Below are 19,587 nucleotides of genomic sequence, written 5' to 3' on the forward strand. Positions count from 1 at the left end.
TTTATATACCTAAATAAAATTCTAAAAGAGCAAAGAGAAAAAAAAACAAACAAATAAATAGACTTTCCCAGAAATTATTCAGAAAAAATACTGTGAATAAACCGCCTGCTACTAAAAAAATTATATACAAATAAACATAAAAAATGTGACAGACACCGCCCGAAAAGCGCCAAGCGAATTCGCCGAATTTTTAAAATTCCACAGTTGCTGGACAGGGCCGACTTAGGGAACCATTTTGCATACTTGTTCGTAACATTATCATCATCATTTGACCCATATTCCACATACTATTCTACTGTCATTATCCTTTCTGATTGAGGCTCTCATTTAAGAACTAGGCCTTTGTGTATTCTTTTCGATGATATTGATAACCAATTCTGTATTTTGGAATGAAACTATTAAAAAATTATGAGTGACCTCGAGTCCTGAATTTCGATTTTGATATTTTGTATTATATATTATGTGAATGAAGAAATGAAGAAACTTCTGACTGCGTATCCAGGTCTGTGTTAGAGAGAAAAAGTATTCCGAAAACTGTGTAAGCGAGTCGTACTTATAAGGACTGAGGAGTGAATTAAGTAATCAAATTTTTATAGCAAAATAGATGTATCTAGGCTATCGCAGTGTCCATGACCTTCCTTACATTACATTGTTCTGTATCTGTGGAGAGAAACGAATGAAACATAGATGTTAAATAAAATAAATGCAATGTAGAATTATAATATCGAGTATTTATCTTTTATTCATCGGTAATCAATGATTCCGCTCTAACCTAACTTAACAAATTGAAGGTTTTACTGCAATAGATAATAATCTACCCACAAATGCTTTAAATTGTAATTGTATATTGTGTTATGATTCACAATGTTTCGATAATTCACAATCTCGTTAGATTTATTATAATCTAATTATATACAATTTTAGGCTGATAGATAAAACCATACCATTTAATCAATTTGCTTGGAATAGATCGCATCTGGATTTTATTGTCAAAAATTTTACTGGAAATTAAGTTTAGTTAATGACTATGCCCAATAGACAAAAATTCAAGCGTGCCCCAACTCGTGCTTTCAATACTTGCCATAAAATTTTAACTTCTGTTATAATGTGCAAACTTGTGATCGTGATTGTCATGAAGATTAGACAACTCGTAAAAGAAGGTTATGGAACTCGGGATTTTAATTATGAAATGAATCTAATCTAACATATCTCCATCGTTATGGCCCTTTGTTTTATATCCTTTTTCTGGAAAGCACCAAAGAATGTTGCCACTTTTTTTAATCTCTGTTTTCTAAATTTAAAATTCTAGACATTCTAGATAATACTCTTAATTAATCCGTCACGAATTGTATTATGTACTAGGATTACCTTTTCGTTTACCAGAAATATCCCCGTCCCGAGCTGGCGCATCCTTATCTCAAAGGATTAAAAATCGTCATGGTAAAGTGGGTAGTCCAGTCATTTAAGGTAGTTCACTTAGGAAAATCGAGATACTCAGCTATAAAATCATTTAAACTTGTTCATTTGACACCCTAAAATTCGTTTCAAAACGCACATATAATTCGATGTGAGCAACTTTAAAAATCGGGGGTCAAAAGTAAAAAAAAATCGATTTTTTGAACATTTTTCGCAAATAACTCGTTTCCTATGGATTTTACGCTATTTGTATTTATTATCAATATTGTAGAGCATTAAATTCTCTTCGAATTTTGTTTCAAAAATTTTTTCATACGGTGAATCGTTTCTGAGATAGAGGTCAAACGAACAAGTTTAAACGACTTTATAGCTGGGTATCTCGATTTTCCGAAATTCTTGCCTAAATCTACCTAAAATGACTGGACTAGAGGGCATATTCCGATCAGAGATCGAAGGAAAACAATACAAATAAACAATCATGTAAAGAAACAAAAATGGAAAATATTCTAAAAGGAGACATTTCAATACTATTTAGGACATTAAAAAGGCCACGGCAGAGTAAGAAGCGGTCTTTTGCAAATACTTTCAATGATGGATTCAAGATTTACCGTATTTTTTTATTACACCTCGTATACTTGATTAATTACATTACATTATCTACGTAGGAGCCAAAGGAATGATATTTGATAGAATAATTATTTGTTGGTTGTAAATAGATCTGCATAACGGTGTTTCGCTTAAATGATTCTTTAAATAACACCTATACGTCTTTATATGTATATATACCCGAAGGCGTGAAACTAACAATTTCAAACAATCCGTTTCATTAGATGAAAGTAATCCAGAGAATACAATCGTTGTACTCAGCCTTGCGCTTTCCTTATTTGTTGAGCAATATGTACCTACTTGTATATCTTTGCGTGTTCACTTTTACATACCGTATGTGCTTGTCTATAGAAATAGAAAAGTGAAATAAGTAAAAGTGATATAATTTTACTAATTCTTATATGTATTTGTGTACATGAAGGTGTACTCCTTTTTTGATGCGACTCCACTCAGGCTACGTTGACAATAGACACAAATAATGGAAAGAGCATATGAGCACCAAATATACAGGGTGTCCCATGTCGAGTTAAAACTATCTGTATATGGCAAAATTCTTATAGTAAAATCATAAAAATTTCTATGTTTGGGTTTTCGGATACGATCTTTTTAACTAAAATATTTTCAAAGATGGCCGACTTCCGGTTCTACCGGAAGTATTTTAAATAGAATATCCTGTATATTAATACATTTTTGAAATCTACGTAAAATTTTAGTAGACTTTTATCTGAAATTTTTTTTTAAAATGCATACTTTTTGAGTTATTTTTTTTTGTAAAAATTTGACCGTTACAGACCCTTATAAATTATTTTTTTACAAGGATATCCTTAAAGATATGAAAATGGTTTGTACTCGGTTGCTTTTAGCAAAATCAGACATATTTGAATCTATGTTGAAAAATTTTTCATTTTATACAGGGTGTGTATAAAAAGTGTTCAAATTTTAACTTATTAAATATCAAATTTCTTTATTTTTTCAAATAGAACCACCCAGTTTTTTATATTTTAACGCATTTAGGGGCGAAAAATAAGGCCAATTCATGTACACTTTCCTATACCTAAACCCCCATCTAGATTTTAAATGTTTTCTGTAAATTTTTAGAGATGCAGGTGTGGTCTCAATTTTATTTTGACCCGTGATACAAGCTCTAAGAAAAAAGTATGTTTCTCTATCTTGTCAAGGTCTATAAAAAAAATCAAATCAAATTGTATTTACTAATCTTATTCCAACTTTTAGTCGTTTCCGAGATATTTGAGGTTTTAAATTATTATTGTATTTTTGAACAAGTTTTAATTTTTTATGTATTTTTTTAGTAGGCTTTGTAATAAATGACACTTATTTAATTGTCATTAGTCAATTATTGATATTTTCGAAAATCGTTACAATCTTGACATCAATTTTCTCTAAAGTGATTTTATATAAAACAGCTTCTTTATCAAACGGCTAATCGAATTCATTATTTCAATGATTCTTTGTTTGAACTACATTATTCTAAGTTACATAACTAACTGTTATTTAAACTGATCGAAAGAAAGAATTCTTGATTTGTGCAAGAAATTTGAACTCTGCCATTTAACAAATCGCTGAATAATTGATCCATTTGAAATTATGTATTGAAATAGAGAAAAAATTAAATGAGTTTTATTTTAGTGTTGCTTTTTTTGTATATTTTAGATCTGTGATCTATCTCTAAATTCAGAATTGCTTATTTTTATTTACATATTATAAAAATATGTACAAAAGTTGATTGATTTTAATTAATTAATAATGCTAGGGAGAAAATTAACTATCAAATAGTTTTTTCGGACTATTGGATTACCCTAAATGGATGTTGCAAATCGACTAAATGTGTCCCAACCTGTCATTTTGAGGATGCTTAAACTGCAACTGTTTCTAAAAGAAAAAACTGGAAGACTCAGAGAAATAACCACCACTCATGATCGTTACCTGGAAATTAGTTGAAAACCCCGTAGTACCCAGAATCCTAGGAAGAAATCTTTTTAATGCTAGAGGTGTTTCTATACCGATCTCAACAATGTCGTCAATTCCAAGACAATTGAAATGATGAATACTTTTTTATTTTGTACCGTGGTAATTGTGCAATGAAAACCTTGTGCAAATTACTTTTGCGCAATATGGTTTGCGGTAGTAAAATTAGTTGTGAGTGGGTACGGATAGTGTGCTTCACCACCAAGGGTTTTATCGGAATTCTGAAGAATAGAATAACCGCTAAGAATATGCAAGATTGTAATTTAAAAATTTTTCATTCGATTCAAGGATGTTTTGGTAGTGAACCGCTAATTTATAGCATTTTTGGGTGAACTCTCTTTAGAACACGATGCAAATTTGTGAATCAAATTAGTTTTGAAACTTGGCATTCATAGTAGACATAATAAACGACCTAGACTTAAAAAACAAGGGCAATTTTTGAATTAGTTGATCAGTTTGCAGAAATTACAAATGAAGAACTACATTTGTTAACATTATCCAGTCACAAAAACATCGAATGCGTTATACTCAAAAATTGAAGCTACTAGTTGAGCAACTGAGTTTGAATTTCTGGAACCGTTAGTAATATTCATGCTGAACATACTGTTTACACTATCACTACACCAGCACACACTATTACACGTGCGTTTCGATAACCAAGTTATCGTCTTCAGAGACTGAAGATAAACAGTTTACTTTGTTATCGAAACGCGCGTTTGATAGCGTGTTTACTGGTTGAGCAATTTACTGATATATTTCCCCTATTTTAAGAATGTAGATAGTATTTTTAATATTTTAACGAAGTTATGTGGAAGATGCTCCGCTTCACCTATAAATAGAGTTGATCGATTTTCAAGAAGACTCATATTTGAAGTTTAAATTTGATGATGTTGAACTAAGCAAGTTTTACTGAACATACTTTTCCAAAGAAAAGTATACACAGCTGAGATTTTTCGCTCGAAAAATAAGTAGCTCCTTTTGAAGCACGTATAAATGTAATCAGCTTTTTTCAATGATGAAAATTAATATAAATTATAAAGAAAAAACACGCTTTATTAGTAGTAAAAAGTCAAAAACAATTCTTTGCATAAATTTATGAGTACTAGCGAACCTAATCGGGATAATCAGATGTTTTAATCAAATTATTGCACTGTCGTCAATCTTTGAGAAGCGTGCAAAGTTTAAATTAAATCTGATCGCTCAAAGTACAGTTACAAACATTCTAACATACATGTCGTATTAACCCTAAAATTGATCCTTTTATTTCTCATTTCACATTAATAATGAGAAAACATTTTTATCTCCAATATTTACTTATTTCTAATCTACGCCCAACTACAGGGTGCGGCAGCATAACTTCCTTTTTTAAAAAGTTCGCCATTTAGTCGGTAGATGTCGTAACGGAGTGCTAGTGGTCTCGTTCGAGAGGGGGGACTATAAAGTTTTGTCCCGGCACAGTTCAGTCGCCATCATGCGTTGGAACAGTGAGGAGCGTGCGTTTGCCGTTGAGGTTTACTTTTCGAGCGGATGTTCTGTGATCGCAACCCAGCGCGCCTTTCGGAATCGCTTTAATTTAGCCCCCTTGGCCCCTGTCCCGGACCGGAAATCAATTGTTACGTGGGTCACTACGTTCAGACAAACTGCAAGTGTGACAAGACGAAGAACTGGAGTCCCTCGGCCCATTAGATCACCGGAGAACATTGAGTTAGTTAGAACTTCAGTGTTGCGATCACCACGGCGTTCTGCGCGCAAACATGCGTCTGCCCTTGGACTTTCCGATCGTTCTGTGAGGAGAATACTTCATGATGATCTTCATTTTCATCCATACAAGATGGCAATTGTGCAGGAACTTTCTGAACGTGACTTCAATTCTCGGAGGAACGCGTGTGAGGTTTTTCTGGAAGTCGTTCCTGAGGACGCTATTGTTTTTTTTAGTGATGAAGCCCATTTTCATTTGTGTGGATCCGTAAACAAACAAAACATGCGCTACTGGGCTGATACCAATCCTCGACAATTGCATCAACGGCCTTTGCATTCACCTAAAGTCACAGTGTGGTGTGCAATTTACTCACGTGGAATTATTGGTCCCTGGTTCTTTGAGGAAAATGAAGTCACAGTGACAGTGAAGTCGCACCGGTATGTAAACATGTTACAGGAATTTTTTTTCCCACGGCTAGATGAGTTGGACTTAGGGGACACTTGGTTCCAACAAGACGGAGCAACGGCACACACTTCAAGAACATCGATGGCTGTTTTGAGGGAACACTTCCCAGAGCGCCTTATCTCAATTAGGGGCGATTTGGAGTGGCCAGCCCGCTCTCCCGATTTGACCCCTTGTGATTATTTCCTATGGGGTTTTTTGAAATCCCGTGTGTATGTGAACCGTCCAAGGACCCTACAAGATTTGAAGACGAACATCCAGGAAGAAATTGCCAACATAACGCCTGCTATGCTGGCAAGAGTCATGACAAACGCCAGAAATCGGTTTACTCAGTGTATGGAGAATGGGGGACGTCACCTAACTGATTTGATCTTCAAAACTCAGTAAAACAAAACTTTATGTATGTGCCTGTATTATAAAAAACGAATAAAAATTTTCTGATTCATACAATAAGTTTTATTAACTTTTGAAAAAAGGAAGTTATGCTGCCGCACCCTGTACATCATTAAGTCCTAAAATTGCGCCCTCATCTAAGTAAAGGTAAGGGTAAATTTATTATCTAGAACTGATTACCTGATACAATTGTCGGGATCATTTTTACAATCGGTGTTGCACCTGAATCTCTCCCACGCGAGCCATCCCATCGGTGGAGTTCTGGCGAGTCCATTTTCAAGGGTAGTAACTTTATTTCCTAAATAAAACACCACTACTGCTAGTACGAACCATATTTTGTACATTTCACTACAGGTACTCAGGTATACCCTGAAAAAAAATACATATAACATAAACATCCGTATATAATAGAAGCTTATACCATGTTGAGGACATAAAAGTAGCATTTTCGTAGATATTAAGCACAAGCACTGAAATTTCGATCGATTATTTACTACTGACAAGATATAATACATATTTTGACAACTACTAATATTTGACAGTCAAATAAAGTCTAACCTTACGTGAACTACACGGATAGAAGTTTCGATCTGTACTATGTAGGGTTGCCTGGATCCTTAGTTTATTTTTTATAGGTAGTATATCTTTTGTATTGTAACGTTTTCCGTATTTATTTACAATTTTTCCATTCGTATGGTGAATTAACAAGCACTGTCTCTTACGTTCTTAATTTATTCACACACTAAATAATTCACTTAACTTATAATAATTTACTTATAAATATCCCTTAAATAATTTCTGCGATGGATTTTTCTAATGCGTCCTTTTCATTACGACTATTTATTTAAAACTAACTTATTGCTCTACTTATTTATATACCACAAATAGAATTCTACAAAGTTCTAGAACAAAAAGAAACACATAAATAAATAAAAAGACTTTCCTAGAAATTATTTAAAAGTCATACTGTAAAAGTCCGCCATTCATAAGAAAACAGATCAAAGGCGCCGCGCGATTTCGTCGAATTTTAAAATTCCATTCTAGCTGGACAGGGCCGGCCTAAGGACCCATTTCGCGAGCTTGTTCGTAACAGTAGTTTTTTGTTAGTTTTCCCTGATAAAATTTCTCCGTTGAACATATCTAGCGTTGTATCCAGCAGGACTGAACATTGAGAAAAATAAAGTGAGTGGCCAGCGTTTGGTGTCTTGGATGCTACTAGCAAATCTCTGCTACTATGCGTTTTCGTGACATTGTCACTTCAGCTACATGAGGTTTCGAAGCGTGATTCACGAAAAATAAATGGTTACGAAAGGGTATTTTAGAAGCATGTTCTTCGAAAATAAACCTTGTGAAATATGAGAACATGACCAGTTGTAGACAAACCAATGCAAAACTAATTTGAAAACCAAATGTGGAAAAATGAGTATACTGGAAATAAACAATGGTGAACTAAATCAATGTTTAAAACGCCGAGTTTAGGAAAGTGCCATCCGACATTTAATTGTGGTCTATTTTGACAGTTCGTATCAAAATCAGTTCTGACAATGATATAAAAAGCATAGAGTGAATCAGTTTTAGAAACGATAAGTTATCTTACACTGTCAAAGAGTGCGGAATTTACAACAGAATTAATTATAATTCTAACGAATTAAATTGTGAAACTACACGCACCAGTTTGGTTTGGAATAAAGCAAAACAATTTATGCTCGGATGGTGCACGAAATCTTTGGAAGCTTATTAGGTATTCTAGATGTATGGACAAAAAGTATCACAAGGTCATACATCCTGTCATTAAACGCAATACATATTTTGCGAATCCAGAAAACATTCTTTTGGCCATGGAAACAGGTTCCAGGGAACAAATTAGGGAACTGGGACTGCGAAGAATACTAAATGCAAGAAAATTGGCATCGGTTAAATGTTAGAACTTGGGTTTATAAAAGGAAAGCTGAAGTCATAAACGTTAATGCCTTTGAAACCAAAAGGGAATATAAATTTCAACAGCTAATAGGAAATTTGAGAGATCTTAAGATGTCACAGGTTTTGACGTAGGCTGCGTGGTAGGGCTAGGAAGTGGAGGAGCTCAAGAAGCATTCACCTCTACGTAGTGGGTCATGGGTTACTTTGTTCTAGACAAATATCTATAATCTTTATAATAAACTTCTTTAATTTCTTATTTCTTAAACCTTTTGATATGTTTATATTTTTAAATCATTTTGATTTTAGGTCTATTCTGTTTCAAAATTAGTTTCTTTTTTAAATAATTTTTGAATGATAGATAAAATTGACGTTTTGACTTTTCTTTAAGTCTTTATCATAATATTTTGAAATAGAAGACACCTAAAATCAAGAAGATTTAGGAGCATAAATCTCTTTAATATCTATAATCTTAAACTTTGTGACTATTAGAACAAAAAAATATTAAAATATATTTAAAGAAGTCTAAAAGAAAATATCCATTTTCTTTTAAAATTTGGCAGACCCTCAAGAAATAATTTTATTTTAAATAGCTGAACCTCTTGTGATCGACAAGACAACGCAGCAACTTTTTGTATTTAATAGAAGTCTGAAGCAAAAAAAAATTTGAGCGTTTTCACTCTATCTTAGCTGCCATGTTTAATCCAAGCTAAGACACTAAATAAATTATATTCGTATTTTTTTAGTTACATATATATTTGAAAAGTTTTTGATTAAGTATTTGATAATATAAATTACGATTTCATAAGCTTTATTATGAATAGAACAAATGCTAAATCAGCCATGTTTGGGTTATACATGGCGGTCACTCTCTCTGTCAATTCACTGTATTATAAACTTCTGGAACAAAACCAAACATCGTTAAATTCACTGAACTTCAGTTTAGGAACGGGAAGGAATAATCTTGTTATTAGATTTAACGAATTTTGGCTAAAATTTCAGCGAACTTTTCCGAAATTCAATTTGTTCAAATCATATCAATAAAGTCACTTATTTCATGATATTGATTGTGCAAACTTCTAACATGCTCAAGCATTTTACGTACTAATATGGAATTTTTGGCACAATTAGATTTCGAAATATTAATTAAGGATATATTGTATCTATTTAAGTATTGCGTAATACACAAAATATAAAAAATCATCGATTCCTTCAAGTTTATCGTTTGAAACAGATATAAACTTCACTTTCACTCGTTTGTTGCCCTGTTTCTTTGAAATTACTTTTAAAAAACCGGATAATATTCAAATGCGCACTCGTGCCTCTCGATTAAATCACTTTATTTAGCGGATTACAAAATAATCCGGTTCATTATTATTAAATGGATATTATTTAATCACTCCAATTCTAATGCAATCATATTTGAAAACAAATCTTGGAGAATGTAATTTCCGTTTCGACAGGACAAATTGACGTCAGTTTAATATCTATTACATGTCACGATTACACTGTACTAGTGAGTGGATCAAGTCAAATGGATCAAAGTGATATGAACATATAAATCCATATATTCAACTCACTTGGTTCAGCAGCGTAGCCAGAATTTTGAAATGGAGAAGGTTTACCAGAGATTTGAAGGCTCTTCATATTGTCTGCTAAGTAAAAAAGGTTTCCATACCAAAATGCCTGTTTCACCATTAGGTTTTTTATTACATAATAAGGTACATTAAGCTAAAACCACCTATTAGCTTTCCTGCTATAAAACAAACTTCATTCTTTATGGCTTTAAAGAAAACTCATTTGGTACCTCAGACATTTAACTCTCTGCACTCGTTACTGGCAGCGTTGCTAATATTTTGAGTAACTTGTGGTTTGCTGGTAAATTAGTTTTGCCACTCGCTTCAATAGAACATTTTGGGTATTTTTCTGTCGATTGACGAACATATACCGTATCGAAATTTTATCTAATGCAGTATCCTAAATGCAACCGACATCTGTGGTATACTTGGCAACACGTTGTTTTACTCATATAATGTCAATTCATCTTTTGTTGCAAATAGGTACTGAAATAATAATATTTCAGTTGAAGAATGATATGAATGAAACTATTCTGTAATAAACTTCAGGGTTTCTGATTTCCACATTGCACCTTGGAGTTTTTAAACTTGCTAGACGCTGAATACTCAATTCAATGTCAAGGCCTTCTGGCCTTCTGCATGATCTCCCTGTGTCAAAATCTAAGGCAATAACAGTACAATAAATACAATAAATAGAAACGATTAGGAGAAGTCGTTGAACTACAAGGAAGAAGTGCTTTAAACCACTGAAACTGTCATTCTTAGGGCGTTGTTGGAGGTCGTATGGTTGGCTAAACTGTATAGTTTGAAAATGTCTGCTCACAAATCACCTGCATACAGGAAAAGCTGGTGTAGGTTTACGTTTATAATAATTTGATGTCGTGAAGTATTTAGTAATAAGTCTTAAGGCATAGAATAGTGAATAGTGAGTAGTTTAGTGACTTTAGTGTTAAAGTATGAATGAATCAAGTAAGTGAGAAACATTGTGTATAAATTCATCCCACCGTGGAAAGCAGTTAAAATAGATCAAAGAAACATTACATTATTCGAAAAATAGCTTGTTCATATGTTAGATCGGGAAATTATCAGATAACGCTCGTAAATACATCATACGTTTAGGATAAATTTTATTTTGAAATTAATTTTCTATATTTAATTCTCGTATTGAAAAGTAAAAGAATTTATTTATATCTGGTGTCATTTTATTAACGATAATTGAAAAAATTAATCAGATATACCGGTACTAATTTTACTTCCAGGTAGATGAAAATTTTTTATAGCTGATACGGATCAAAGAAAAAAGTGACTTCTCGAAAATGCAGTTAACCTACTAAACGATCATCGATAAAAAAGCACTTTAGATCTTATAATAAATGAATAAGATGGTTTCTTATTCTAGAAAACGGATGTTTTGTTATAGTGGGATATTTATCAGGATGCAATCTGGTTTTTTAAGTTGTCGTAATTTTATTTTTGTCTTTCTAAAGAGATCATTTTTCGAGGTACCTTTACGAGAAGTATTTATGTATTTATTTTCAAGTTGATATAGGGTGATTCATTAATATGACAAATTGAACTAATTACGTCCAAAATATTATACATTGGCCTGTACGATCTTGCAACTCTAAAATTTATAATCTGTTTTATGAATTTCTTTCCAGTTTTTCAATAGTTTTATAGGTTAGGAATAACTACTGTGTTTTTATTACTCTTTATACACACGGTTAAATGATATATCTTGTATGTGATGCCAAGATTCATTGTCGTTGTTCTTCTCCTCTATCTTTCAGGACAGGACTTGCTTTAAGTTTATATCAACGAATATAGATACTTATGGAAGATAAATTCCATGTATAAGGTTAGCATATACTTTGGTGGATAGTTCCACATTTCCACGTCTGTAACTACTCGGCTGTGCACAAGGTATGACTATTAAATATTTTCAAGTCGCTCCATAGGAATCTTCCATAGTTGAAAATAGTACAGGAAGCTTTTTTCTGTCAGTTCCTTCAAGAAGATTTTCCTTTCCTGTTTCAACAGAGTCAAATATTGTTCCTTTTAATGCAGATTTGGCCTTATGAAAGAGAAGGAAGTCTTACGGTGCAAGATCTGGCGATTGATGTGGATGGGATGTTGTATATGGCTAGAAACCTCTTGACGGACAGTGTGGAATGAGTCACTAGTTTGCACACAATTTTTGTTAAATGTTAAAATTTTTCCGTAAAATTTGCCGCTTATATTCTTTGTCAATTCACTATAAGTACATTCAGAAATCGCACGAATACTTAGCCGATGGTCAAATCAAACAAGATTACCGACCTTTATTCATCCAGTTTTGACGTGGCACTCAGAACGTGAATAATCTTGAACATCTTCTCGGCCATCTTGAAAACGCTTAAACCATTCAAAAATACGTGGACGCGACAAATATTTATTATCATACACTTCTATTTTTACATAAATACACTAAAGTTATAGTATGTAGTCGTTTAGATTATTCCATACCCAATATCTAGAATAAATTATGAGCATTGGTGAGCATTTTTTCTACTAATATAAATAAATCGTCTAATTGAAACCACAGAAAACATATATTTAAGCAAAACACGCGATCGCAACCCTTTAGCAAATACGCCACGCCACATATTTAATTATATATATTTTTTACATCTAATTTAATTGTTTCCGTACACACTCAGCCCATCACACGCCACACCACGCCACGTCATTTTACGTGGGACGATTCAAAATTCTCAGATGTAACCGATGCGTGATAAGACGTGTGAATGCTTTTCTCTTGCTTTGTATGCCAATCTATTAGAAAATTTTATCGTATTGGGTTCCTATTGACTCTTATAAAACTCTAGGTCCCTAGACGAACTACTGGTGCTCTCCATAACGTACTCAATGCTGTAAATGTGTACACAACAATGTACAACGTGAACCGACGTCGTATGGCGTGGCGTGGCGTGTTGCTCGTGGGTTTTTACCGTTAGTCTGGTTAACATCGAGTTTCGAATTTGTTTTTGAAACAAAACTACTCGCAAGTGAGTCCGTTTGGTGTCATACTGATTCTTTTTTCTAAAAATTTTATAAGATCTTAATTTAGATTACGCGTGTCCTTATTTCAGAAAATTATAAAGTAAACATTGATTGGATCCGAAAATTGATGTGGTTTTATTGAATAATAACGTAATAAATTTTGTTTTATAAGTGATTTCTACACTATAATGTGTAGATGTTAATTGAACTAAACACGTTTTCACTTTTTTATTGGTAAATATCTGTAAAGAGAAGATGAGTCCATTAAATAAAAAATAAATACAGGTTCGTTGTACAATAGAATGCTAGATTATTTTTATTATATTCGGATCAATTTCACGTATCATTGCTGCAAGGTCATTGGTATTATTCAAATAATGAGAACAATGCATTATTATGTCAATAATCTCGTTGATTTGTCAGGGTTTTGAGAGTGGCGTAGTGCGTGTTTTAGTCGCCTGGGGTTACTGTATATTCACGTATATCTCACAATATAGTCTAAGATCCCACCGCTTGATCTTGCAGGTATCTGTTTTTTTGATGAAATTAATTTAAAGGAATTTTGAGGATATATGGAATGGATTAAGGATAGGTTGCCTTGTAAAAACTAACCGCAATCACCTGTTATTAATTTTAATGTCATTAATATAATAATATGACTTGCAGCTTTTTTTTCAGTCAATATTGCAGCATTTGAAAGAAAATGATTAGGGTTACCTAATGTCGCGGTAAACGGTGCTGTCAGAAATAATTGATTATATTTGGCATTTTGAACGCGGTTTAAGATTCTTTGGCACACTGTGTCTTCCAAAAATTTCTATCAACTGAACAACAACGTAACTTTAGGTTTGAAAAATCAAGTATGCCTCCGAAATTCACCAAAAAAACTTCTCTGTAAAGTGTCCCTCATGTTGTAAATATGATTAATAAGTTGATCCATAATTTTTTTGTGTTTCATAGATAACTAACAGTATATAAGGCATTGATAAACATCTAGCCATGGAAAGGCTCCATCTTCTAGCCCAAGTGTTCATGCACTCTTCTCCGGGCTCCTCGAATTCGCAGAGAGACCACTTCCAATATCACCAATTGAATATATACATATACCACACCATCCCAGCACCTGTTTATACGATTTTTCCATTTCATAATGAATTTAGCATGGTCTCTTTAAAAAAATGCGCTAAATACTGCGTGCATCATCTGCTGAACAGAAAAGGTGGGTGAAGAATCGAAGAGTCGTACTTGTCAAGCTTTCAATTTTTTAAAATAAAAAGTCACACTAGGTTAACACTAATTAGTAATAATTAAATAAAAATCAGTTAAAATTCTCATATTAAATGTTGGACTCCATTAATGCCCTTCCTATATCTGCGCATTTTTCAATATTTATCCTCTAATAGTTGATCGCCGTTCTTAATCCGCTTAAGCTTTAGATCCTTAAACAGAATAGAACCAATGGAAATGTGGCTGTTGCGCAGACTTCTGCGGATCCCATGGACCGAGCACATGACGAATGAAGAAGTATTGAAGAGAGCGGGTGTGGGACCAAAACTGATCGCGGTAATTAAACAACGAAAAGTATCTTATTTTGGACACATCCTGCGAGGACCGAGATATTCAACTCTCAAGCTCATTCTTGGTTACGGAATATAAAACCCTGGTGTGAAATTCATGGTGCGGAAACAATTTTCTCTCTCTCTGCTGTGTATGTCATTATAGGTCTAATTGTTGTTTTATATATTCCGCTTTTTGTTTCATTTGAAAGATGTTTATTTTTCCAAATAGTGCTGTCGATGCATCCTGCTACTTTATTTGTTTTGACGACCTGCTGTCGCACCTCATTCTCTACATCTCCACAGCTCGGTATGTCTATTCTGAAATATCTAAATTTTAGCACCTGTTGTAATAAATGACCATCAATTTCTATTTTGCAGCATAGAGGTTCCTTAGACGTTGCCATGCATTTTGTTTTCTCAGCTGAAATTATCGTACTTTTTTTATAACTTCGTCAGAAAAAATTATAAATTTCATTTAATTAATGAAAATGAAAATTAGCTCCCATAAGGACAAACAGAAGTGCAATCGCCTTGCTTGGTCACCTTCGTACTTTGTACAAGGGAATACTGTTTGCTTTATAACATTTTGAAATCTGCATCTATTGAATTTAGAGTATCTGAAGTACCTTTATCAGTTTCATCACAAACTTTTGTGAAAGCTTTATGTTGTAATCAAACGCCAAACAGTACATTTGCTCATAGCAGTATTTAAATACCTTGCATTGCACAAGCAATAACAAAATTTATCGATCGGTTCCATTACTCTAGTTTACATAAACTCATTAACTCTTGTATTTAAAAACAGGTTAAGTCTAATAAACTAGTGTTTTACGATTCTTATTTACAGATGAATTTTGTTAGAAATCTATGAGTTGTGGAATAAACATAAAAATGTCATCTGGGGACCAGAGCATCTTGGTGGAATCAACACCAATACTTGATTTTTTTCTATCCCACATTACTGTACTGTACTTAAGGGTCTTACTCAGTAGAAACTCCTTCAATTATTATTGTCTACACTAATTTCTAAAATTCGGTAATTTGTTCTGCTTTTACACTATGCACTTAGATAACTAACACAAAAGGCTTCGTCCTCTTCGGTCTTCTCTCTAGGTTCCTGTTGTCGAGGAGCTGGATTGCCTCCATGTTCACATGTTTCAAGAGCTGCTATGTGTCTGTGACATTTAGATATATCGATTTTTTCTTGTTTAAACTTGGCGATAATGTGGTCTTTCAATCGAGGGATGTCACACTACCTCGTGGTACACCCGCGATGATTTCCTTTAAGCATCTTCTTGCTTTATTATGAAGGCCCGTTTTTTATTTTATTCAGTTTATTCAGTTTATATTTGAGCCCATCATGACAAACTGTGTCATGAACGTTTTTCTTTTCTAGTGCTTTTTCTATCACATCGGTTATCCTGTGTACTTGGTCTATGGTGGAGTGGTTTGACCTGAAGCCGAACTGATGTGGAGGTATTAGTTTTTTTTCTTCAAGTATAGGGCTTAATCTTTCTAGTAGTATTTTCTCGAATAGCTTTGATATCATTAGTAATAGTGATATTGGTCTGAATGAAGATACTACGTTTGGCGGGTTTCCTGGTTTCGGAATCATTATAACTTCAGCTACTTTCCACAAGGTAGGTATTCAACTTAACCTAACTAATAAAAATAAAATAAGAAATCATGGATTATTCGTACAAGAAAGTAGGACTAAACAAGCGGGGCACTAGTCGGAAACTTCGACCAGAAGACCAAATCAGAAGAAGGATTAGTTTGAATAGATAGTTTCAACAAAGTGTTTGTACTCTAATTCCAATAGAAAAACTTTGAATCAATAGTGAAAAACTAAATCATAACACATCTAGTATTCAAGCCGGAAAAATAGTCACGAAATATTTTTGTGACCATTTCATTACTGTGTACCTCTTGCGAAAGAGAAAGTGTCTACAATTTAATGAAGCACGTTTAACGACAGTTAAAAGTGACTTATTGAATTTAAAAATTAATTTCTCTTCTCACGATATTTACATTTTAATGATATGATTATGTTTTTTAATTTCTTTGAATATGATTTCGCTAAAAAATAAAATAAAAACTGCATGTAATCGATAAATGGCGGAAGAGCCCTCTATGTATATTTGAGATCTTTTTTCATATTTTTTCTAGTACTCCATAGTTAAATAGTGACAGAAAACGTTGTAATTTTTCAAAGCAACATGGCGTAACTAACACCCTCTATGAGAATGTGATAATTAAGAGATTCCAATTTTGTATAAATGAAGAAAATGGCAGCAAAATAAAAAATGAAGTGATAAAAAATGTTATAAACTACTCAATTAATTGCAGATCTTAACAAAATACTGACATTATATCAATGGATTTGATAATAATTTTTAAAAAGGAGAAAAAGTGTATCTACGAATACTGTAAAAAAGTTAAGTGACCCAAACACGTGGTAGTCGCAGGGTGATAAGTCCACCCTGTAAACCAGCCGTGATAGTGTTAGTGCCCTCGTTGTTCTAATCATTTTATATTTTTTAGTTTCAGCATTTCATTTCTTCGGTACGAATTTCAAAAGAATTGTAGATTGAGGTATTGGAATCAACCAAAAAAAAGGAATGACTCGTTGCGTGGAGTGGGCAGATTGAGACCACCTTAACAATGAACCAATAACTATCTTATCCCCCCTCTATTGATAATGGATTCAAAGTGGAAGCCAGAACGTTGAAAATTTTCAAAATTCGCGGGTTTTGGGTTTTTGGTGCGCGTGGGAAGTATATTATTGAAGGGGTGAGTAATAGATGTGTGGAGATCGGCTTCTAGGGAGGTTTAGAGGAAATTTTATTGTTGGCCGAAGTGGTATTGAAATGGATGAAGAAGCTGTTTCCAAGTAGACAATAGTCTCTGACTATCGCCCCTTGTGCTCAGACAGTTTGGACTTTTCTCTATTTCGTTAGTTTTCCTAATAATCATGGACTTGAAGGAGGAGGATTGGGGCGATAGTGTTCCTTGGCTCTGAGGAAATACGTCGATTTGTCTGGCCAATATATGAATAGGGGCAGTCTGAGCAGGTGATTTCATACATTCCAACGGTGTTCATTGAATTGACAGATCTGATCTAAGTGGAAGAGTTTCTGATCGGGTTTGAAGTTTGATACTAGTCTATAATATATATATATATATATATATATATATATATATATATATATATATATATATATATACTGTCCTTTTATTCAAATTAACTGGTTCGTGATGATATACAGTGGCATAAATCATTATCGCCTTGAATGGAAAAAGTTTCCAGGAAGATACGAAAATAATTTCATACTTAAATTAATCGTTTTACGTATGTAGAAGGTCGATGAATTAGAATTTTAAATATTAAGACATTCAGAAGAAGCCATGTTATTCAGAGTAATGCATCGGATCATTGTTTTTTCTACTTCGAATTTGTGATGAATATCGAATAAAAAATTGTTTATTTTCTTTATTCGAAATCAACAAACAAACAAACGTAAGACTGATGTTTACTAAATTCTGAATGTTTTTTCTTTATATTTACCCAACAACAAAAATATGTCGGAATATAACATTATATCAAGCTTTACTCTGGAAAGTCAGTCTCTTAAACACGTGATTACCGTTTTGTGACCGCATTTATTAAAGAAAAGTGTTTAGTTTCATCCGTATTTACCTGATCTGGTTCCCTCCGGTTACTTTGTGTTTACAATTTTAAAAAATGACTTGGTGGAAATAGATTTTAGAGAAATGAAAAGTTCATGGTAAAGATTTTTGCATTGGACTACGTTTCTGGAATTAAAACGAGATTATCTTTGAAAACAGAATATTGACAATGAACTTTGTCATTAGAAGTTGCATTTTCATCAAACCCCCCTCGTATTACTACTCTACTACGATTCCCTCCATTTGTCGATATACCTTGTCATTTATATATCGTGTTATTCTTGCACCAATTATTAAACGTTCACATCCTTTACAATACTTTAGCAACAATAATTTAAATGTTTGGTCTTCTACACAATCCTTTCTATTTGACGTTAACAAGGATATTCATTTATTTACAATAGATCTGATATAATAAACCGGTTATACTTTCAAAATCTTTCTATAAAATGTTGATGTTTTGATGATAATTTTGCTATACGAGGATGATTCAAGAAGTATCTGAGCCAACGAAGAAAACACAGAAATTATGGAAAGTTCGATATCCCTTTTATAATAAGAATTGTCAAGCTCCTCAAAATAGCCATTAACTGACAACATCACCTCTCCATTGTTGGAAAATCCAAGCCCACTGAGCCATTTTTTCAAGTCTGGCTACATTGCATAATCCGAGTGGGCTAAATCTCGCGAATAGGGGGCATGAGGGAGCAATTCAAACTTTATATTAATTTTGGCCATTGCAATAATGGATATGTTAGCTAGTATATTGTCTTGATGAAGCAGCACTTGTTTCTTACCTAAATGTGGCCGTTTTTACTTGATTTCTTCGCTCAAAAGTTGCAATGAATTCTCATAATAGTCGCGGTTGATAGTTTTTCCTTTTTCAAGATAGTCAATGGACGTGCACCATAACCTTTTCTACAGATGATCGGTTTTTGCCTTCTTTGGAGCCGGTGCTCCTTTTTCACTCCATTGTTTTGATTGTTCTTTTGATTCGAGTATGAAGTGAAGGATACACGTCTCATCAAGGTTATGAAACGGCGCAATACTTCGGCTTTATTTCTTTGAAATATTGCCAAACACTCGATGGAAACATCTTCTCGACACTGTTTATTGTTTCATTGTGAACAAACGCGGGACCCATCTTGCGAACAGCTTTCTCTGGTCCAAATTTTCAGTTAATATACGAAGTACTGCACTTTCAGTTCAGCTTTTATATTGGTTGGGCTTAAGCCTTTCA

General features: G+C 33.3%; 1 protein-coding gene across 1 annotated transcript in view; it reads right to left on the reverse strand.

The window, feature by feature from the left end:
* Window positions 1-19,587, reverse strand: part of LOC130448117 (alpha-N-acetylgalactosaminidase) — a 51,732-nt gene that overhangs the window by 29,915 nt on the left and 2,230 nt on the right. The window contains exon 2 of the mRNA XM_056785327.1: window positions 6,743-6,931. Within this exon, the coding sequence (XP_056641305.1) occupies window positions 6,743-6,906 (164 nt within the window). The 5' untranslated portion in view covers window positions 6,907-6,931. The remainder of the gene's footprint in view (window positions 1-6,742; window positions 6,932-19,587) is intronic.

Source organism: Diorhabda sublineata, chromosome 8 (assembly GCF_026230105.1).
Source record: "Diorhabda sublineata isolate icDioSubl1.1 chromosome 8, icDioSubl1.1, whole genome shotgun sequence".
NCBI lineage: Eukaryota > Metazoa > Arthropoda > Insecta > Coleoptera > Chrysomelidae > Diorhabda > Diorhabda sublineata.